At 45.8% G+C, this 22,830-nt stretch overlaps 1 protein-coding gene across 2 annotated transcripts in view; it reads left to right on the top strand.

Moving 5' to 3' along the window:
* Window positions 1-22,830, top strand: part of kcnip3a (Kv channel interacting protein 3a, calsenilin) — a 45,851-nt gene that overhangs the window by 9,664 nt on the left and 13,357 nt on the right. The window contains exon 2 of one of the 2 annotated variants that reach the window (XM_035785961.2): window positions 12,133-12,307. In XM_035785961.2, the coding sequence (XP_035641854.1) occupies window positions 12,133-12,307 (175 nt within the window). Of the gene's footprint in view, window positions 1-12,132; window positions 12,308-20,286; window positions 20,412-22,830 lie in introns of those variants that run through there. The other variant, XM_035785964.2, reaches the window with a different exon arrangement.

Raw genomic sequence — 22,830 nt, 5'->3', positions numbered from 1 at the left:
CTCCCCTCTTCATCTCTCTCTTCTGTCCTCTTCTCCTCCTCCTCCGCTCCCCCTCTTCTCCTCTCCTCTCCCTCTCTTCATCTCTCTCTTCTGTCCTCTTCTCCTCACTCCCCTTCTCTCCTCCGCTCCCCCTCTTCTCCTCTCCTCTACTCCCTCTCTTCATCTCTCTCTTCTGTCCTCTTCTCCTCCTCCCCCTTCTCTCCTCCGCTCCCCTCTTCTCCTCTCTCTCTCTCTCTTCATCTCTCCCTGTCCTCTTCTCCTCACTCCCCCTTCTCTCCTCTACTCCCTCTCTTCTCTCTCCCCTTCTCTCCTGTCCCCCTTCTCTCTCCTCTCCTCTCCTCCCTCTCTTCATCTCTCTCTTCTGTCCTCTTCTCCTCCTCCCCCTTCTCTCCTCCGCTCCCCTCTTCTCCTCTCCTCTACTCCCCTCTTCATCTCTCTCTTCTACTCCCTCTCTTCCTTCTTCTCCTCACTCCCCCTTCTCTCCTCCGCTCCCCCTCTTCTCCTCTCCTCTACTCCCTCTCTTCATCTCTCTCTTCTGTCCTCTTCTCCTCACTCCCCCTTCTCTCCTCTACTCCCTCTCTTCTCCTCTCCTCTACTCCCTCTCTTCATCTCTCTCTTCTGTCCTCTTCTCCTCACTCCCCCTTCTCTCCTCCGCTCCCCCTCTTCTCCTCTCCTCTACTCCCTCTCTTCATCTCTCTCTTCTGTCCTCTTCTCCTCACTCCCCCTTCTCTCCTCCGCTCCCCCTCTTCTCCTCTCCTCTACTCCCTCTCTTAATCTCTCTCTTCTGTCCTCTTCTCCTCACTCCCCCTTCTCTCCTCCGCTCCCTCTCTTCTCCCTCTCTTCATCTCTCTCTTCTGTCCTCTTCTCCTCACTCCCCCTTCTCTCCTCCGCTCCCCCTCTTCTCCTCTCCTCTGCTCCTCTCCTTGCTTTGCGTCTCTCCTCTACTCCCTCTCTTCATCTCTCTCTTCTGTCCTCTTCTCCTCACTCCCCCTTCTCTCTTCCGCTTCCCTCTGCTCCCCCTCATCCCTCTCTTCTGTCGTCTGCTCCTCACTCCCCCTTCTCTCCTGTCCTCCGCTCCTCACTCTCCTCTCCTTCATTAGTGATGGGTCTATAATATCTCAGCATCTCTCATTCAGTACATCACCACATGAGGAAAAAGGCTATGTTAAACTTAAGGTTTAGGTTTAGGGTTACAATACGGGTTAAGATTAAAATTAGGGTTAGGGTAAAAGCCACTTAATCCTTGATCTGAAAATGTGGTCGTAGGCTCCGTATGGAGGGTATGACGCAACCGCGGAGCCTCCAGAGGCATGCAGAGGCCAAACTGAGCTCCGTACTGCGTTGTCGTCCTCCTGCCAAATGTAAATGCTGCACGGCCAATGCAGACATTGACTTGACCATGCAGAGCCTTTAAGGGGTTAGAGGTTAGGTTTTGGGTTGGGGTTAGGAGTTACGTTTAGGGTTAGGAGTTACGTTTAGGGTTAGGGTTAGGAGTTACGTTTAGGGTTAGGGTTAGGAGTTACGTTTAGGATTAGGGTTAGGAGTTACGTTTAGGGTTAGGAGTTACGTTTAGGATTAGGGTTAGGAGTTACGTTTAGGGTTAGGAGTTACGTTTAGGATTAGGGTTAGGAGTTACGTTTAGGATTAGGGTTAGGAGTTACGTTTAGGGTTAGGAGTTACGTTTAGGGTTAGGGTTAGGAGTTACGTTTAGGATTAGGGTTAGGAGTTACGTTTAGGATTAGGGTTAGGAGTTACGTTTAGGATTAGGGTTAGGAGTTACGTTTAGGATTGGGGTTAGGAGTTACGTTTAGGGTTAGGGTTAGGAGTTACGTTTAGGGTTAGGAGTTACGTTTAGGGTTGGGGTTAGGAGTTACGTTTAGGGTTAGGGTTAGGAAGTTACGTTTAGGGTTAGGGTTAGGAGTTACGTTTAGGATTAGGGTTAGGAGTTACGTTTAGGGTTAGGAGTTACGTTTAGGGTTGGGGTTAGGAGTTACGTTTAGGGTTAGGAGTTACGTTTAGGGTTAGGAGTTACGTTTAGGATTAGGGTTAGGAGTTACGTTTAGGATTAGGGTTAGGAGTTACGTTTAGGGTTAGGGTTAGGAGTTACGTTTAGGGTTAGGAGTTACGTTTAGGGTTAGGGTTAGGAGTTACGTTTAGGGTTAGGAGTTACGTTTAGGGTTAGGGTTAGGAGTTACGTTTAGGATTAGGGTTAGGAGTTACGTTTAGGGTTAGGAGTTACGTTTAGGGTTAGGGTTAGGAGTTACGTTTAGGGTTAGGGTTAGGAGTTACGTTTAGGATTAGGGTTAGGAGTTACGTTTAGGGTTAGGGTTAGGAGTTACGTTTAGGATTAGGGTTAGGAGTTACGTTTAGGGTTAGGAGTGACGTTTAGGGTTAGGGTTAGGAGTTACGTTTAGGGTTAGGGTTAGGAGTTACGTTTAGGGTTAGGAGTTACGTTTAGGGTTAGGGTTAGGAGTTACGTTTAGGGTTAGGGTTAGGAGTTACGTTTAGGGTTGGGGTTAGGAGTTACGTTTAGGGTTAGGAGTTCCGTTTAGGGTTGGGGTTAGGAGTTACGTTTAGGGTTAGGAGTTCCGTTTAGGGTTGGGGTTAGGAGTTACGTTTAGGGTTAGGAGTTACGTTTAGGATTAGGGTTAGGAGTTACGTTTAGGATTAGGGTTAGGAGTTACGTTTAGGGTTAGGAGTTACGTTTAGGGTTTGGAGTTACGTTTAGGGTTGGGGTTACGTTTAGGGGAGTTACATTTAGGGTTAGGAGTTACGTTTAGGGTTAGGGTTAGGAGTTACGTTTAGGGTTAGGGTTAGGAGTTACGTTTAGGGTTAGGGTTAGGAGTTACGTTTAGGATTAGGGTTAGGAGTTACGTTTAGGGTTAGGAGTTACGTTTAGGGTTGGGGTTAGGAGTTACGTTTAGGGTTAGGAGTTACGTTTAGGGTTAGGAGTTACGTTTAGGATTAGGGTTAGGAGTTACGTTTAGGGTTAGGGTTAGGAGTTACGTTTAGGGTTAGGAGTTACGTTTAGGGTTGGGGTTAGGAGTTACGTTTAGGGTTAGGAGTTACGTTTAGGGTTAGGGTTAGGAGTTACGTTTAGGGTTAGGGAGTTTAGGGTTGGTGTTAGGGTTGGGGTTAGGAGTTACGTTTAGGGTTAGGAGTTACGTTTAGGGGTTAGGAGTTACGTTTAGGGTTGGGGTTAGGAGTTACGTTTAGGGTTAGGAGTTACGTTTAGGGTTGGGGTTAGGAGTTACGTTTAGGGTTAGGAGTTACGTTTAGGATTAGGGTTAGGAGTTACGTTTAGGGTTGGGGTTAGGGGTTACGTTTAGGGTTAGGAGTTACGTTTAGGGTTAGGGTTAGGAGTTACGTTTAGGGTTAGGAGTTACGTTTAGGGTTGGGGTTAGGAGTTACGTTTAGGGTTAGGGTTAGGAGTTACGTTTAGGGTTGGGGTTAGGAGTTACGTTTAGGGTTAGGAGTTCCGTTTAGGGTTGGGGTTAGGAGTTACGTTTAGGGTTAGGAGTTCCGTTTAGGGTTAGGGTTAGGAGTTACGTTTAGGGTTTTGGTTAGGAGTTACGGTTAGGAGTTACGTTTAGGGTTAGGAGTTACGTTTAGGTTAGGAGTTACGTTTAGGGTTAGGGTTAGGAGTTACGTTTAGGATTAGGGTTAGGAGTTACGTTTTTAGGGGTTAGGGGGGTTAGGAGTTACGTTTAGGGTTAGGAGTTCCATTTAGGGTTAGGGTTAGGAGTTACGTTTAGGGTTAGGAGTTACGTTTAGGATTGGGGCTAGGAGTTACGTTTAGGGTTAGGAGTTCCGTTTAGGGTTGGGGTTAGGAGTTACGTTTAGGGTTAGGAGTTCCGTTTAGGGTTGGGGTTAGGAGTTACGTTTAGGGTTAGGAGTTACGTTTAGGATTAGGGTTAGGAGTTACGTTTAGGGTTAGGGTTAGGAGTTACGTTTAGGGTTAGGAGTTACGTTTAGGGTTGGGGTTAGGAGTTACGTTTAGGGTTAGGAGTTACATTTAGGGTTAGGGTTAGGGTTAGGAGTTACGTTTAGGGTTTGGAGTTACGTTTAGGATTAGGGTTAGGAGTTACGTTTAGGGTTTTAGGTTTAGGGTTAGGAGTTACATTTTTAGGGTTAGGAGTTAGGTTTAGGTTAGGGTTAGGGGTTTAGGGTTAGGAGTTACAGGGTTAGTTAGGATTAGGGTTAGGAGTTACGTTTAGGGTTAGGGTTAGGAGTTACGTTTAGGGTTAGGGTTAGGAGTTATGTTTAGGATTAGGGTTAGGAGTTACGTTTAGGGTTGGGGTTAGGAGTTACGTTTAGGATTAGGGTTAGGAGTTACGTTTAGGGTTAGGGTTAGGAGTTACGTTTAGGGTTAGGAGTTACGTTTAGGATTAGGGTTAGGAGTTACGTTTAGGATTAGGGTTAGGAGTTACGTTTAGGGTTAGGGTTAGGAGTTACGTTTAGGGTTAGGAGTTACGTTTAGGGTTAGGGTTAGGAGTTACGTTTAGGGTTAGGGTTAGGAGTTACGTTTAGGGTTGGGGTTAGGAGTTACGTTTAGGGTTAGGGTTGGGAGTTACGTTTAGGGTTAGGGTTGGGAGTTACGTTTAGGGTTAGGGTTAGGAGTTACGTTTAGGCTTAGGGGTTAGGGAAAATATTTTGAATTCAAATACATTTTAGGTCCCCACGAGGATATAAAATCAAAATATGTGTGTCTGTGTGTGTGTGTGTGCAGGCATGTGTGAGACAACTCTTGTGTGCCTGTAAGCCTACATTCTTTTTTATTTGTGTGTTTTGTGAAGGGCAGGATACCACTGTCTGTGCCCCTTCTGTATATTTGATTTCCCAATTCCCAGAAATTCTTTCTGGATTATGCGAAACTGTGATTCGAGGAGTGTGTGGTGATGTCAGAGCGACCCATTGACCCCCAGTGCTTTCCCAGGCCAAAGTCATTTGGAGAGTTAAGAGAAAACAAGATAAGGAAATCCTGGCTGATACCACCCTGTGTGTGTGTGTGTGTGTGTGTGTGTGTGTGTGTGTGTGTGTGTGTGTGTGTGTGTGTGTGTGTGTGTGTGTGTGTGTGTGTGTGTGTGTGTGTGTGTGTGTGTGTGTGTGTGTGTGTGTGTGTGTGTGTGTGTGTGTGTGTGTGTGTGCATGCGTGCGAATGCTACACTGGCCTTACTGTATGAATAATCCAGCATGTGGGGTTTTTAAATCCAGCTGCTCGCGACAGAGGAAGAGAGACGGAGATGGAGATATGGAGGAGGGCTAATGCAGGATGTTTTGCTCCTCTCCTCTTCGTTATACTTCTCTCCTCCTCTTCCTCCTCTCTACCCCCTCCTCTCCGCTCCTACTTTTCTCCGTCCTCTCTTCTCTTCTTCCTGCATGCCCTCTCCTCCTTGATTTTCCCTCTCTCTCTCTCTGTTACTCTTTACATTTTCACTCCAGTCTCCTTTTTACCTCATTTAACACCTGATTTATCTAGCAAAAGGCACATCTCAATAGGCGGTCCAGGTATCCTCATGACCTTGTACAAGTGGGGGGTAGGGCTTTCATTTTTTGTTCTGTATTGCGCCACTATTGTTAACCTGAAGCAAGGGGGAGGCCGATGATATCAAAGGGCACCACCAGACCAACTCCTTGAATGGCCTTGAATTTGCAGTTGTCTAAAAAACACAGTTTTTCTCAAAACAGATTTTTGTGCCCTTATTGAGTGTGCTCACATTTCTGTATTCATATGTGAGATATTGTTTTTCAACAAGAAAAGTACAAATAATGAAATCTATGTATCTATGTGATATTAACACACACACACACACACACGAGCACACACACGCACGGCACACGCACACACACACACACACACACACACACACACACACACACACACACATACACATACACACACGCACGCACGCACATACATACATACATACATACATACATACATACATACATACATACATACATACATACATACATACATACATACATACATACATACATACATACATGTCTCTCTCTTTGCCTCCACCCCTCTTCTTTCCATCCTTTTTATCTTCCTCATCCCTCCATCATTCTCTCCCTTTCTCCCATGTCTATCTCTAGCCCAACACTACCTCCTCTCTCTCATCCCTCTCTCTCTATCTCTAGCCCATCACTACCTCCTCTCTCTCATCCCTCTCTCTCTCTATCTCTAGCCCAACACTACCTCCTCTCTCTCATCCCTCTCTCTCTATCTCTAGCCCATCACTACCTCCTCTCTCTCATCCCCCTCTCTCTCTATCTCTAGCCCATCACTACCTCCTCTCTCTCATCCTCTCTCTCTATCTCTAGCCCAACACTACCTCCTCTCTCTCATCCCTCTCTCTCTATCTCTAGCCCATCACTACCTCCTCTCTCTCATCCCTCTCTCTCTATCTCTAGCCCATCACTCATCCCTCTCTCTCTCTATCTCTAGCCCATCACTACCTCCTCTCTCTCATCTCTCTCTAGCCCAACACTACCTCCTCTCTCTCATCCCTCTGTCTCTATCTCTAGCCCAACACTACCTCCTCTCGCTCTATCGCTAGCCCATCACTACCTCCTCTCTCTCATCCCTCTCTCTCTCTATCTCTAGCCCATCACTATCCTCCTCTCTCTCTCCCTCTCTCTCTATCTCTAGCCCAACACTACCTCCTCTCTATCTCATCATCTCTCTCTATCTCTAGCCCCATCACTATCCCTCTCTCTCTATCTCTAGCCCATCACTACCTCCTCTCCTCTCTCTCTCTCATCCCCTCTCTCTCTATCTCTAGCCCAACACTACCTCCTCTCTCATCCCCTCTCTCTCTATCTCGCTATCCCTCTCTCTCTCTAGCCCATCACTCACCTCTATCTCTCTCTCATCCCTCTCTAGCCCAACACTACCTCCTCTCTCTCTAGCCCATCCCTCCTCTCTCTATCTCTAGCCCAACACTACCTCCTCTCTCTCATCCCTCTCTCTCTATCTCTAGCCCAACACTACCTCCTCTCTCTCATCCCTCTCTCTCTATCTCTAGCCCAACACTACCTCCTCTCTCTCATCCCTCTCTCTCTCTCTCTAGCCCAACACTACCTCCTCTCTCTCATCCCTCTCTCTCTATCTCTAGCCCAACACTACCTCCTCTCTCTCATCCCTCTCTCTCTATCTCTAGCCCAACACTACCTCCTCTCTCTCATCCCTCTGTCTCTCTCTCTAGCCCAACACTACCTCCTCTCTCTCATCCCTCTCTTCCCCCTACTCCCCCCTCTCTCCTCTATCCTTCCTTTACTCTCCTGCTTAGATAGCTCGGTATTCATTAGGATAAACCAAGAACAAACGCGTCCTTGTTTTCACAACATCCTCCCTCTCTCTCAAAAGAGTAAAGGGGTGAGCTTGTGTGGTCAGACTCCCCCACGATCTCACAGCCGTTTACATTCCTCCACTGTGTGTGCTTTCTTCTCCCGCCGTACCTCGCTTCCATCCCACACGGCAGAGACCAAACAGAGCTCCCGTGTCTTCTGTCGTCATCTCCTTCCCTCTTTATCCCAAGGGGACCTAGCCAATCACGTGCGCGCATGCGTGCGTGCGTGTTTGTGTGTGTGTGCGTGTGTGTGCGTGTGTGTGTGTGTGCGTGCGTGCGTGCGTGTGTTTGTGTGTGTGTGCGTGTGCGTGTGCGAGTGCTGGGCACGTGCATCTGTGTGTGCGTGTGTGTTGCTGCGGCTGTAAGGGGAGAGACAGACGGCTGATCAATGGAGGCATTTTAGAAGAGTTTAGGGAAATGAGCTGTATCTTACCAGATCCCTCATCCATCCATACTGACATTCGCATTGCCCTTGGACCACTCAATCACTTTGTTGAAACATCCTTATGTAAAGAGACAATGTCGTTCTGCTATGCTTTAGGATTAGCGGTTAGCGGTGGAATAACCACATAAACCCCAGGACCAATGTTCCCTCTAAGCTGCGGGGGTGCGCTGGTGAGCAGCTCCCCCAGGACTGCCACCCAGAAGAAATATCAGCCCCCGCAGAAAAGCATGAGATTGAACTTCACTCAACTTTCTCGAGTTTTCCCCCTTAGTTAATGCCATCAACGTTTCCCTTTACTGTGGGAATTGAATCAATGCAATATTAACCACTTTCAATGCAACATACAAAAAAAATGAACTATGCAAGAGAGTTTGTTGTAGGCAGAACGCGTCAGAGTAGGATTCTACTGCATTGACACACATGACTCAGCCCATACTTTACAAAGACCAGTGCTGCAAAACCAATCAGAGCTGCAGTAGGCCTATATGCAAATAGATCATTGCCATATATAGTGCATTCGGAAAATATTCAGACCCTTCCACATTTTGTTACGTTACAGCCTTATTCTAAAATTGATTAAATCGAATTTTTTTCTCATGAATCTACACTCAATACCCCATAAAAGACAAAGCCAAAACAGGTTTTTAGAAATGTTAGCAAATTTAAAAAACAGAAATATCTTATTTACATAAGTATTCAGACCATTTGCTATGAGACACGGAATTGAGCTCAGGTGCATCCTGTTTCTATTGATCATCCTTGAGATATTTCTACAACTTTTGGACATGGACATGATTGGACATGATTTAGAAAGGCACGCAAAAAAACTAACCTCCATCATTCTTACATGGAAGAAGTTTGGAACCACCAAGACTCTTCCTAGAGCTGGCCGCCCGGCCAAACTGAGCAATCTGAGGAGAAGGGCCTTGGTCAGGGAGATGACCAAGAACCCGATGGTCACTCTGACAGAGCTCCAGAGTTCCTCTGTGAAGATGGGAGAACCTTCCAGAAAGACAGCACTCCACCAATCAGGCCTTTATGGTAGAGTGGCTAGACGGAAGCAACTCCTCAGTAAAAGCCACATGAGAGCCTCGTTTGGAGTTTGCCAAAAGGCACCTAAAGGACTCAGACCATGAGAAACAAGATTCTGTTCTGATGCAACCAAGATTGAACTCTTCGGTCTGAATGCCAAGCCTCATGTCTGGAGGAAACCTGGCACCATCCTATGGTGAAGCATGCTGTGGGGATGTTTTTCAGTGGCAGGGACTGGAAGACTAGTCAGGATTGAGGGAAAGATTAATGGAGCAAAGTACACAGAGATTCCTTGATCAAAACCTGCTCCAGAGCGCTCAGGACATCAGACTGGGGCGAAGGTTCACTTTCCAACAAAACAACGACCCTAAGCCAAGACAACACAGGAGTGGCTTCGGGACACGTCTCTGAATGTCCTTGAGTGACCCAGTCAGAGCCCGGACTTGAACCCCATCAAGCATCTCTGGAAAGACCTGAAAATAGCTTTGCAGCAACGCTCCCCATCCAACCTGACAGATCTTGAGAGGATCTGCAGAGAAGAATGGGAGAAACTCCCCATATACATGTGTGCCAAGCTTATAGCGTCATACCCAAGAAGACTGGAGGCTGTCATCACTGCCAAAGGTGCTTCATCAAAGTACTGAGTAAAGAGTCTGAATACTAATGTAAATGTGGTATTTCAGTTTTTTTATTATTTATAAATTATTTCTTAAAACCTAATTTTGCTTTGTCCTTATGGGATATTGTGTGTAGATTGATGAGGGGGGAAAATAATTGAATCCATTTTAGAATAAGGCTGTAACATAACAAAATGTGGAAAAAGTTAAGGAGTCTGAATACGCTGTATGGATCTGTGCAATTCTCTTTGAACTGGACATGTGTTTACAGCATGAGTGGCTTGTTTTGAGATCAAAGTGAGTGCTGCTTGTAGCCACGTATGCACATGTGTACATATCCTTTGCTAGTTAGTGAGTTATTAGCCCAGTTACAGATCTTTTGTCGTCCGCAATGGGGCAGTGATTGATTCTTTCAAGAGCACAAAATGTGTACATTTCTAGACATCTTTGAAAAGCAGGTCGGCTAAAGAGCTTTTGTATGTCTTAAAGGGGCATTGTTGTGTTTTGGGAGTCTTAAATAAGCTAAGTATCCAATAGGCAGAGGGTAGCAGTATTTGTCTGATTCCCTGTAATAATGGGAATTATATGGGAATTATAATGAAAGTCTCAGGCCTACATTAAAACACCACACTTTGGCTTCTACTGTAGGCTGAATGATAGAACAGATGTTAAAAATGTTATGGGATGCATTTTCTCATCAATTGTTTTGGATTGTAGGCCACTCTGGTAAGCCTAGATTCTGATCAAATAGCCACAGTAGCCTACTTGACCACTGTCTGAAACTGTAACTCACAGCGGATACAGCCTCAGTGTTCACTGTAAACAAGCGCTGCAAGTTGCACAGAATTTTCACAACATTCAAGTTTGCGCTCAGCAGATCAAAGGGATCAGAGGGAACATTGCCTTGGACCTCTTACTCTCGCCCCCTTCGTTGTTCTTGTTCCACTCATCCTTCTGTCTCTCCCCTCATCTGTCTGTTCTCATGTTGAATCTTTCACTAGAGTGTGATACAATGACCCTCTCCATCCATCCATCCCCCTCTCTCTCTCCTCTCTCTCTCTCACACACACACACACACACACACACACACACACACACACACACACACACACACACACACACACACACACACACACACACACACACACCATTCATCTCCATCCATCTCTCCTTCGCCCCGTAGCTTTTTATAGTCCTGTAATGTGTCATGTTGCGTTCATCACTTTCTTCACTTCTACATGTCCATTCATCTCTGGTGTTAGACCAGCCCACAGTTCTTAGAGCTGGCATGTGATGGATTATCTTCATTAATAAGCACTTCATTGATGAATGATTGATGATGAGCCATACAAATCAAATCAAACTTTATTTGTCACCTGCGCCGAATACAACAGGTGTAGATAACCAACAGTGCAGTTCAAGAAAGAGTGAAGAAAATGTTTACCAAATAAACAAATGTAAAAAAGTAACACAATAAAATAATAAGGCTATATACAGGTACCGAGTCAATGTGCGGGGGTACAGGTTAGTTGAGGTCATTTATACATGTAGGTAGGAGTAAAGGGACTATGCATTGATAATAAACAGTGAGGGTCAATGTAAATAGTCCGGGTCGCCATTTGATGAATTGTTTAGTAGTCTTATGACTTGGGGGTAGAAGCTGTTAAGTAGCCTTTAGGTTCTAGACTTGGCGCTCCGGTACCGCTTGCCGTGCGGTAGCAGAGAGAACAGTATATGACTTGGGTGACTGGAGTTTGACAATTGTCAATCATGGCTACCGCCGTGAGTGCTACGGTGGGTAATCATTTAGGCAGGTTGCCTTCGCTTCCTTGGGCACAGGGACTATGGTGGTCTGCTTGAAACATGTAGGTATTACAGACTCAGTCAGGGAGAGGTTGAAAATGTCAGTGAAGACACTTTGCCAGTTGGTCCACGCATGCTTTGAGTACACGTCCTGGTAATCTGTCTGGCCCCCCGGATCTGCTTTAGTTTTTGCTTTTAAGCGGGAATCAGGAGGATAGAATTATGGTCAGATTTGCCAAATGGAGGGCGAAGGAGAGCTTTGTATGCATCTCTGTGTGGAGTAAAGGTGGTCTAAAGTTTTTTTTCCTCTTGTTGCACATGTGACATGCTGGTAGAAATGAGGTGAAACGTATTTACGTTTGCCTGCATTAAAGTCCCTGGCCACTAGGAGCGCCTCTTCTGGATGAGCATTTTCTTGTTTGCTTATGGCATTATACAGTTGGTTGAGTGTGATCTTAGTACCAGCACCGGTTTGTTGTGTTAAATAGATACAAATAATATAGAATAATACATTAGAATTGATAACAGTCTATAAGTTACGGAGCTCAGAGATGGAGCATGGCATTTAGGTAGCACTGAATGGTCTCTGATGAATCATTCACAGAGAACACCTTATTCATTTAATCGACTACTCATCTTGATTAGCTGAATCAGGTGTGTTAATGCTGGAACTAAAGCCTGCACACCCTGTATCTCTCCTCTCCACACAGAGCCTACATTGCTTCATTGATTCATTGAGCCTCTCTGTAATTGCACATGTCAATCATAAATGGTCTTCAGTAGTAACCATTCACTGTCTGTCACCCTATGTGGTCTTCTTTCCCTCTCTCTTGCTCTCTCTCTCTCTCTCGCTCTCTCTCTCTCTCTCTCTCTCTAGAAGGATGGTAAGGTGGTGGATGGCAGTCTGTTGGGGGATGCCAACGGGGTAGAGCCTGGTCCAGGAAGAGTGAAGGAGTCTGGGAAATGGCAGAAGCCCCAGTTCACACACAAAGCCCTGATGAACTGTTGTCTGATCAAATGGATCATAACCAGCAGGACAACACCAGACAAAGGTGAGGAGGGAGAGGGTGGGGGCGGCTGGAAGGTGAGGAGTGGGGAAAGGTGGAGAGAGGGGTAAGGGACAGAGACAGAAAGGAGAGAGGGGGTGGAGAGAAAGGAGGAGAACTGTGTAGTCAAATGTTTAAACTCTAATTAACTGGATTGGAATTGATTCATGAATCGACTGGCCTGACCTCTTCTGGTCCCTTTGGTTGAGCCGACACGTTCAGTTCCAGAAACATTGACCACGGGGTCAGAGTTCACACACACACTGTATTTGATTAATCAAAGGCCCTTCTTTTGCTCATTATTTTGGAGCTCTTAGTTACACTTCAGTGGCTAAGCTTGTATAGACCAGGGTTTCCCAAACTGGGTCCTGGTCCCACCCACCTGGGTGTATGTTTTGGTTTTTAACTTACCACCACACAGCTGATTCAAATGACCAACTCATCATCAAGCTTGGATTATTTGAATCAGCTGTGTGGTGCTAGGGCAAAAAATGAAACGTGCACCCAGAGGGTTCCACAGGACCAAGTCTGGGAAGCCCTGGTATAGACTGGTAACAGCTAAAATGGCCATTAAAACATCAATTGGTTGCATACCTCTCCCTCTCCCTCTGCATGTCTCTAAATGTACAGCATTCACATCATACTGTTCTATCAGAAGTCTGTTCCTTGAGTGAGTGTCTCCTCAGAAGTTTACTGTAATGGCTCTTAAAATGGGAAATGCACATGTAAATATTTAATTTAGTGCATGATACTGTTGCGTTCACTCTGTGTATTCTGTATCCTGTTCTTAATAATGTAACTGCACCGCAAGGATCGAAAGCTATAGAGTTATTCTAGAACGTAACAATGTATCAAAAGCTGATGTTTCATGGATGTTATTCTAGAAAGTCAGTGAAAGGTGAAAAGGAAGAGAGAATCACATCCTTATATATCCTATAGATTCTGTTTCTGTGGTCACAGTCACAGTGTTCTGTGTCAGCATCATGAACATCAGATAGAGGGAGAGAGAGAGAAATGGGAGGGAGAGGGGGGAGAGAAAGACATAGCGAGGTGGAGGTAGAGTGAGATAGAGAGGGAGACTGGGAAGAGAAAGGGCGATAGAGAGGGGGGATAGAGAGGGAGACTGGGAAGAGAAAGGGCGATAGAGAGGGGGGATAGAGAGGGAGACTGGGAAGAGAAAGGGCGATAGAGAGGGGGGATAGAGAGGGAGACTGGGAAGAGAAAGGGCGATAGAGAGGGGGGATAGAGAGGGAGACTGGGAAGAGAAAGGGCGATAGAGAGGGGGGATAGAGAGGGAGACTGGGAAGAGAAAGGGCGATAGAGAGGGGGGATAGAGAGGGAGACTGGGAAGAGAAAGGGCGATAGAGAGGGGGATAGAGAGGGAGACTGGGAAGAGAAAGGGCGATAGAGAGGGGGGATAGAGAGGGAGACTGGGAAGAGAAAGGGCGATAGAGAGGCTTTGGTCCGTTTGCTACCGTGAGTCCCTCTAATCTGCTGGATACACAGAAGCCTATTGCGTGTAACAAACCGTTATATCACCAGTAGCATGGTCAAGCAAGTTAATGTTTTCAACAGGTTACTAAACAACTACTGATTTAGAACCACAGAGTTACCGCAAGTCAGCACAAAGACAACAGGAGCACTGCCGGCACTATTCTAGCACCATTTCAACTTAAACATTTAAACATAATCAAATCAACAATACAATATATGCTTAAGTTTAATATACTGGAAACAAACTGAAAGATATATAAAACAAATTGTCCAATGTTGCTAAATATCATGTGGCTGTCCATGGTACTGATTTATGTATGTGTGTGTGTGTGTATGTGTACTTGCAAGCAAAAAAAGTTTTGCTCACTCTCCTCAAACATGTTGGCAAAACGGTCTATGGCTCTGTCATACAGTACACTTTTACTTTTTGTTGTTATAGGCCACCTAGCTAAAATGCTTGCTTGTTTAACTTCCTCGCATGGACAACAATGAATCACAGAACCAGCTAAGTTAGCTAGCTAGTTAACATGAACCTACTAGGCGACATCTAGGCTACATATTGAACTTCAATGGTTTCTGGCCAGTGGCACAACATATTACATTGTGGTTAGATCATAATCATTGGCCTGTACAGAGAATTAAATCAACACCACAAGTCCAAATCCCCAGGGCCGCTAGCTACTGCAGGACATCAACACAAGCAGACCAGAAACGGACAAGATTTTCTGAAAATTACATTTTGCTTAAGAAGTGATTTGATTGGTCTGAAGCCAAATTCAAACTGGCCTCCCTTCGGGGGCATTTTGCTGCAGCAGGACAACCCACAGTTGAGCTCAGCTCAACGCTGATTCGCTATTTATTACTTCTTTTTTTTTTCAAGGGAGACAAAATGCTTGCTGGCATCAACCAATCAAAGTGTGTACCTGGAGTGATCACCCACACCAGGTAATCTCTTCCTCTGTGTGTCTCTCCAACATAGTCCCCCTCTTCTAGGCCAGTGACCTATACATGTGGGAGACTAGATAGCATGATGTTATTAAGTTACAGCATGGGTCAGAACAGAGCAGAGCAGATCAGTGGGGTGCTTCATCCATTATAGGGTGGAACCCTCATTCTGGTCTTTCCTCCCGGCTGGTTTGTGGTCTATCTTGCTCTCTGCAGTTTGTCAGTATTAGCAACACTATATTGTCACTCTTCAGTGAGTGGGTGTTTTTGTTGTTTTTAAGACTGGTACAGACACCAAGACAAATGCATGTCAGCGTTTTTGTAATGGCATTAACGTTTTTTCGGTGTTCTCCCTGACTTCTGGGTCTGTCTGTCTGTCTGTCTGTCTGTCTGTCTGTCTGTCTGTCTGTCTGTCTGTCTGTCTGTCTGTCTGTCTGTCTGTCTGTCTGTCTGTCTGTCTGTCTGTCTGTCTGTCTGTCTGTCTGCCTGTCTGTCTGTCTGTCTGTCTGTCTGTCTGCCCGTCCGCCCGTCTGTCCGTATGTCTGTCTTTTGACCTACAATTAATTAGATGTATGCCTGCCCTTCCGTTGTGCCATTGATTAGATGCAAACCTATCCCCCCATCCTCCTTTGTCCTCCTCTGTCCGTCTGTCCAACAGCATCCATCCATTCATCACTCTCTCTGCCACTGCTGAATCAGCAAGCTCATGTACTTCTCTTTCTCTCCTTTTTTCGTTCTCTCCTTTTTGGACCTTCTCTGCTCCCATGCTCTCCTTTGTTATGTAGCCTAGGGGTGTCCGGGGAAAGCATTTTTTAGTGTATGACAGTGTTTGCTCCCCCTTCTCTTTCTTAACTCCAAATGCCAGAGAAAAGATAGCTAATAGTTTTAAAAAATGGGGCTGCTATGACTGTTACTATACTGTTAAGATGTTGTTTTGAAAACAGATCTCTCTCTCCCTCTCTACCTTCCCTGTTTCTCTCTTTACTCAGTATGTCCCTTTGAAAGTTGGCTAATGCAGTTCAGAGTCTAAATCCCCATAATTCACAATTCCATGCAGTTTAAATAGGGACGTAATACCCTACAGATCTGTTACCTAAACCACATTCTGGCTCAAAATAACCCGGACAGATGGAGTTAGAGAAAAGAGGAGACAATGGAAAAAGAAAAGGTGGAGAGAGAGAGAGAGAGAGAGAGAGAGAGAGAGAGAGAGAGAGAGAGAGAGAGAGAGAGAGAGAGGAGATGAGACCCAGGAGAGAGAGAGAGAGAGAGAGAGAGAGAGAGAGAGAGAGAGAGAGAGAGAGAGAGAGAGAGAGAGAGAGAGAGAGAGAGAGAGAGAGAGAGAGAGAGAGAGAGAGAGAGAGAGAGAGAGAGAGGATGAATATGACTTCTTTTCCTTTATCGACATGAGAGAAGAAATATGGGCAGGTGAGACCCAGGGCGAGAGGGAAAGAGAGGTGGGGGGGGGGGATATTTCAAAGGGAGAGAAATTAGCTTTGTGGGTAAAAAGTATTATTTGAATTGCCTGGCTGTGGCTGTCTCTAAACCTGCGGTGCTGAGGTGAAGTATGAATGAGTGATTGTCATCTGTATCAGAGGGATTGGTATGAGTTAAGATGAATTGGGTGTATATATGATTGTCCTTGTTCGATAGAGCTATTGGACTTCTTTCAGCGATGTTCCTATTGACGGATTCATTGCCAAATATACAAGCAGACACAGTCTCTGAAAGACTACAACTTGTCTTGGGCAGTGCTTCGTGCTCTGGCCCACCTCCCTCCCCCAATGCAGGCTTTATTTAAAAGGAGTCCGACACGAACAACAATCCTTTGACCCCCTAGTATGCATAGTAGCCCAGAGGGAGGAGTAGTTGTCATAAGGTGAATGCACCAATTTGTAAGTCGCTCTGGATAAGAGCGTCTGCTAAATTACTTAAATGTAATGTAAATGTCATTGGATGCAGTAAGCAGGTGTGTGTTTGGTAGGGCAAACTGGGATCCGTTTCAGGAGCTGATTGAAAGGCTGGTCATGGGTCACATCAACACCATCATCCTGGAAACGCTACACACACTCCAATTCGCATACCGCCCCAACAGATCCACAGATGATGCAATTTCAATTGCACTCCACACTGCCCTTTCCCACCTGGACAAAAGGCACACCTATGTGAGAATGTTGTTCATTGACGACAGCTCAGCGTTCAACACCATAGTACCCACAAAGCTCATCACTAAACTAAGGACCCTGGGACTAAACACCTCCCTCTGCAACTGGATCCTGGACTTCCTGACGGGCCGCCCCCAGGTGGTAAGGGTAGGTAACAACACATCCACTACGCTGATCCTCAACACGGGGGCCCCTCAGGGGTGTGTGCTCAGTCCCCTCCTGTACTCCCTGTTCCCTCATGACTGCACGGCCCGGCATGACTCCAACACCATCATTAGGTTTGTCAATGACACAACAGTGGTAAGCCTGATCACCAACGATGATGAGACATCCTATAGGTAGAAGATCAGCGACCTGACCGTGTGATGCAAGGACAACTACCTCTACCTCAACGTGATCACGACAAAGGAGATTATTGTGGACTACAGGAAAAGGAGGACCAAGCACGCCCCCATTCTCATCGACGGGGCTGTAGTGGAGCAGGTTGAGAGCTTCAAGTTCCTTGGCGTCCACAATGGTCCAAGCACACAAAGACAGTTGTGAAGAGGGCACGACAAAAACTATTCCCCCTCAGGAGACTGAAAAGATTTGGCATGGGTCCTCATATCCTCAAAAGGTTTTACAGCTGCACCATCGAGAGCATCCTGACGGGTGTCATCACTGCCTGGTATGGCAACTGCTCGACCTCTGACCGCAAGGCACCACAGCGGGTGGTGCGTACAACCCAGTACATCGCCGGGCCCAAGCTTCTTGACATGCAGGACCTCTGTACCAGGCAGTGTCAGAGGAAGGCTCTAAAAGTTGTCAAAGCCTCCAGCACCCAAGTCATAGACTGTTCTCTCTGCTACCAAATGGAAATCGGGAACCGGTCTAGGTCCTCGAGGCTTATAAACAGCTTCTACCCCCAAGCCATAAGACTCCTGAGCATCTAATCAAATGGCTACCCAGACTATTTGCATTGCCTCCCTTCCCCCCTTCTACGCTGCTGCTGCTCTCTGTTATTATCTATGCATAGTCACTAATAACTCTACCTATATGTACATAAGTAATCACTCCTCTCAATGGTGCCCTTTCCTTGAGAGCAAAACAATTCACCTCTCTTGTCTCCATTCATTTAACGCGGAGCACTGTCACGCCCTGGCCTTAGTATTTTGTGTTTTCTTTATTATTTTGCTCAGGCCAGGGTGTGACATGGGTATTTATGTGGTGTGTTTTGTCTAGGGTTTTTTTGTAGGTTATGGGATTGTGGTTAGTGGAGTTGTCTAGGAAAGTCTATGGTTGCCTAGAGTGGTTCTCAATCAGAGGCAGGTGTTTATCATTGTCTCTGATTGGGAACCATGTTTCGTGGGTGATTGTTTCTGTCTCTGTGTTTGTTGCACCAGATAGGGCTGTTTAGTTTTTTTCACGTTCATTGTTTTTTGGTACATTGTTTGTATTTTCATCTTCATTAAAGATGTTTATGAATAACCATGCTGCATTTTGGTCCTCCTCTCTTTCAACTGAAAACCTCAACAAGCACCTGCTCCCTCTGACCAGAGGAAACATAATAAATTATCACCAGACCACTTCTGGTGACCTTCACCGATTCCACAGCACGCAACTCTGTTTTCACCCACCCCGAAAACACAAATTGGTCAAAACATCACTCCTACTGTCACAGCCTCCCTGCTGCTGTGTGTTGGTCACCATTATTCAAGTTTGTGGGCATGCCCCCTCTACCTAGCGGGCGGTATCAGGATTCGCTATGAATGCAGGAATTTGTGGTTTACTCTGAGCAGACGAATACATTTCAAGTTGGCATTTTAGTCATTTACGTAGCAGACGCTCTTATCCAGAGGGATTTACAGTAGTGAGTGCATACATTTGAATACTTTTTTCATACTGGTCCCCCGTGGGAATCGAACCCTCAATCCTGGCGCTGCTCTACCAACGGAGCAACACTTGAATACACAGGGAATGGACATTTCCCAATTCTACCAGTAAAATGAAAATGTGCTGGTTCTAGCTTGTGGTTTGGATAATTGTGATGTTTATGATAAAAACGTAATGTTGTTAATATAGTAATGACTATATGCCGTCGCAGAGCCAGGGTGAAATTCCCCTTCAACTTTACCTGCTATAATTCTAGCTGCATCCCAGTAGACAGTGGCTTGACGTTGGCGTTCCAGACCATTATTTTGGAATGAATGAATTACATTTTTTTTTCGACATATAAAAAAAAAAACATATTCCGTTGCCTCATATGTGTAATCGAATGGATTTCTTTTGTTTCCATTTGGGTTCCTGTTTTGAATCGATTACATCCTTGTGGCACTGAGACACTGAACAGGAACATAGGAGTGACCAACCAAGTGACACATTGTAGACCTACACATGTTACATGATCGTGACTGTTTCTGGAGAACAGCTGAGTAACACTTCCTGTGATTCTTTAAATAGGCTGAACTCTCATTGGATCCATCCTCCCATGTTTCATCTCTCAGTGACTGACAATGAGGACTGAAGATATCAGATCACAAACCTGTCAGCATTACTGTATACCAGAGCCGTATTTAGGTTAATGTGACTCTGCTACATACATGATGTTACTGCCCTCTAGTGGGTATTGTAAATCATTACACAGCTTGGATTTTGTCCTTGGCTTGGTTATATGACCAATTTTGTACTTTGTGTGGTTACGTCGTTAAGACCCAACTTTTACAACAGTTTGTACAGTTCCTCCGGTACACACGTGTTACAGGTAGTATATTTAAAGTCCTTCACATGTGATCATGGAACAAGATAGGAGAGCGGGAAGGGGAGTTGGTAGGGTACTTAAATGTGAGGAATGTGGACAGAGTGAGAGAAACATACAGAGAGAAGAAGAGAAGAAAGTGGTGGAAGTGTGTGATGTTTCATGTGAAAGGTCAGGCTCTTTAGAATGTCCTGTTTGATCTCTCTCTCTCTCTCTCTCTCTCTCTCTCTCTCTCTCTCTCTCTCTCTCTCTCTCTCTCTCTCTCTCTCTCTCTCTCTCTCTCTCTCTCTCTCTCTCTCTCTCTCTCTCTCTCTCTCTCTCTCTCTCTCTCTCTTCATCTCTGACTCAAGCCCAGTGTCACAAACTCCAAACAGACTGGGAAATGTGACACACACACACACTGTCCACACAGTTTTCAGCATCAGTCAGTCTATCTGTCTGTAGTTTGATATGACGGGTAGGATAGTTATTATCTGAGAGTTCGCTTCTTTTGTTACTTTATTTACTGAGTGGATCACTTTGCGTGTGTCTCATTGAAGTGTTAAGTTGTGACTAGTTTTTCACCAATCGTAGCTGTCTCTTCTCGTTGGAATCTTGCATCGATTTGGAGTCTTTAGTTTGGCATTTGTGGCATCTCTATTCAGAGCTGAAGTCTCGTCTTGTCTAGTCTAGTTTATTCTCTTGTCACCTTGTGCTGTCTGGTCTCGCCTGGTTGCTATGGGTGCTGTGATGGCAGCTCTCTCCCTGGAGGCCAGGAGGCGTCTGTCTCGCCCCAGCTGTCTGTCTGACTGTCACCATAGGGCTGCACGCTACCACCGGTCAGGTAGGCTCTCACCCCACTCTCTACTACTCTTCTCTCTGGCTTTCACCTTACTCTCGACCTCTCTACGTGGCTTTTTCTCTCTATGCTCTTTATTTCTATACTCATGTTCTCTGTCTGACTGTCACCATAATGCTGCTAGATACCACTGCTCAGGTATTGTACACCATCACATGTACCATCTCTCTCCTTCCACTCCCTCCCTTGCTTTCCTCAGTAAGTCATGTTCTGAATATGGCTCTACGGTGTTTAAAAGCAGTATTTAGACCATGTCCATATTGGTGTGTATCTTGTCTGTTTGTGTGTTGGACTCTGTTAGAGTAGGACTGTTTTCACCAGCCAGATAGGAATAGCATGGGTCAATCCTCAGGCGATCTATGGCTCAGCTGTCCAGAGGCTGGGTCTGGAGCTAATGATGATCCACTCACTGACCAGATACCAGACATTGAGCTCTTTCCTGTCTGTCTGCTCTGAAGCAAAGTGTATGTTTTTTGTGTTGAACAAATTAGATAATAAGCTGATATTTGCAGTGATGCTGGCTGGGATGACACACACACACACACACACACACACACACACACACACACACACACACACACACACACACACACACACACACACACACACACACACACACACACACACACACACACACACACACACACACCACACCACACCACTCTGTGGAACCAAATCACTGTGGGTATTGAGTGACTGGAGCGACATACTGTAGGGAGAGATTTACAGTAGCTAAGTGTTTTCGTGAGGGTAAAGTTTCCAACTGGTATTCACAGACAGACAGACAGACAGACATACAGACAGACATACATGCACACATTTAGGATCACAGGTTATATGTCTATCTAATTGCCAAGCAGGCTTCCCTAACATGTCAGAGTATTGATGCTTGTAGTGTATAGATATAAGGATATGGAGTGGTATAGTTAGTGCTGTGGAGTTAAGAGCAGAGGACAGGGGAGAGGCTCAGCACAGGTTCATTGATCTCTCTCACTCTGGCCTCTCGCTGTCTCCCAGCCATCTGCATCAATGCATTAGCGAGCGCTCACACACACACACACACGCACACACGCACACACACACACGTCTCCATCGCCATCTTACTCAAAGCATTAGCAAGTCCACACTCATCAACTACTGTATCTTATCCTCAGTTTTCCACAACCTATCCACAGATATGTCTCACACAAGTGTGCACATACACACATACAGAAACATCTCCTTTTATTGTCTTCTGAACACAGCCCTTGTCTAGCACTTGCTGTGTGTGTGTGTGTGTGTGTGTGTGTGTGTGTGTGTGTGTGTGTGTGTGTGTGTGTGTGTGTGTGTGTGTGTGTGTGTGTGTGTGTGTGTGTGTGTGTGTGTGTGTGTGTGTGTGTGTGTGTGTGTGTGTGTGTGTGTGTGTGTGTGTGTGTGTGCGTGCGTGTGTGTGCTTGATCCTCCTATCGGGCCCTCTGTCTCAGTCTGGAAATGTGACTTCACCCCTGGTCCCCAAGCACTATGTCTGAAAAGAGAAGATGAGAGGGGGAAGGTGGTCAGAAAGAGAAGAGAGGGAGAGAGAGAGAGAGATCGAATGGGAGATAGATAGAGAGAATAAAATAGGGAACCAAATGAGATACTGAGCCTGTGGTTAGAAAGCGTGAAGGAATAAATGTGGGGGATGGAGGTCGGCTGGAAAGAGAGGTGAGACGGATGAGATGAACAGAGGGAGGAGAGGAGGGGCGATATGGACAGAAAGAGAGGATGTTTGGAGTGGATGAAGAGAGTCACTGGACTGCCCACTGTAGCTTCCTCATCTGTGGTTTCTTACGGGACAGAGGGGAAAGAGAGAGATGAAAGGAGAGTGGGGGAGAGAGAGAGAGAGAGAGAGAGAGAGAGAGAGAGAGAGAGAGAGAGAGAGAGAGAGAGAGAGAGAGAGAGAGAGCGCAGAAGAGGAGAGTAGGGAAGGCAACTGGCGGTAAGGGATGGGCGGTGCTTGCTGGTAGCTCTTCAGTCCATCGGACACCTCTCAGCTCTACACAGACCCAATCCTCCGGAACCCTATGTGGTCACTACCTGGAATAAACTGGACTGAAAATACTGGGCGTGTGAACCGCATTAGCGTGTATCACATCGAACCTGGCGTGAACCCAACCAGATCTGGACCAGATTCGACTGGACTGGACCAAGTGTTACTGAGAGAAAGAGGAAGGAATGGTCGGGAAACAAAGATAAATAAGTGCAAAGATTGTTCGTAATGTCTTAGAAAGTGGTGTTTGGTAAATTATCAGAGACTAGAGTACTGATATTTAACGAGTCTACTGATCTGTCAATTATAGTATTGATTATATTGTGGATTGATTGATTAGCTGATTGA

The sequence above is a fragment of the Oncorhynchus keta genome, chromosome 14 (genome assembly GCF_023373465.1).
Source record: "Oncorhynchus keta strain PuntledgeMale-10-30-2019 chromosome 14, Oket_V2, whole genome shotgun sequence".
Lineage (NCBI taxonomy): Eukaryota > Metazoa > Chordata > Actinopteri > Salmoniformes > Salmonidae > Oncorhynchus > Oncorhynchus keta.
The sequence above is the reverse complement of the archived record's forward strand: the minus strand, read 5'-3'. Positions and strand labels throughout refer to the sequence as shown.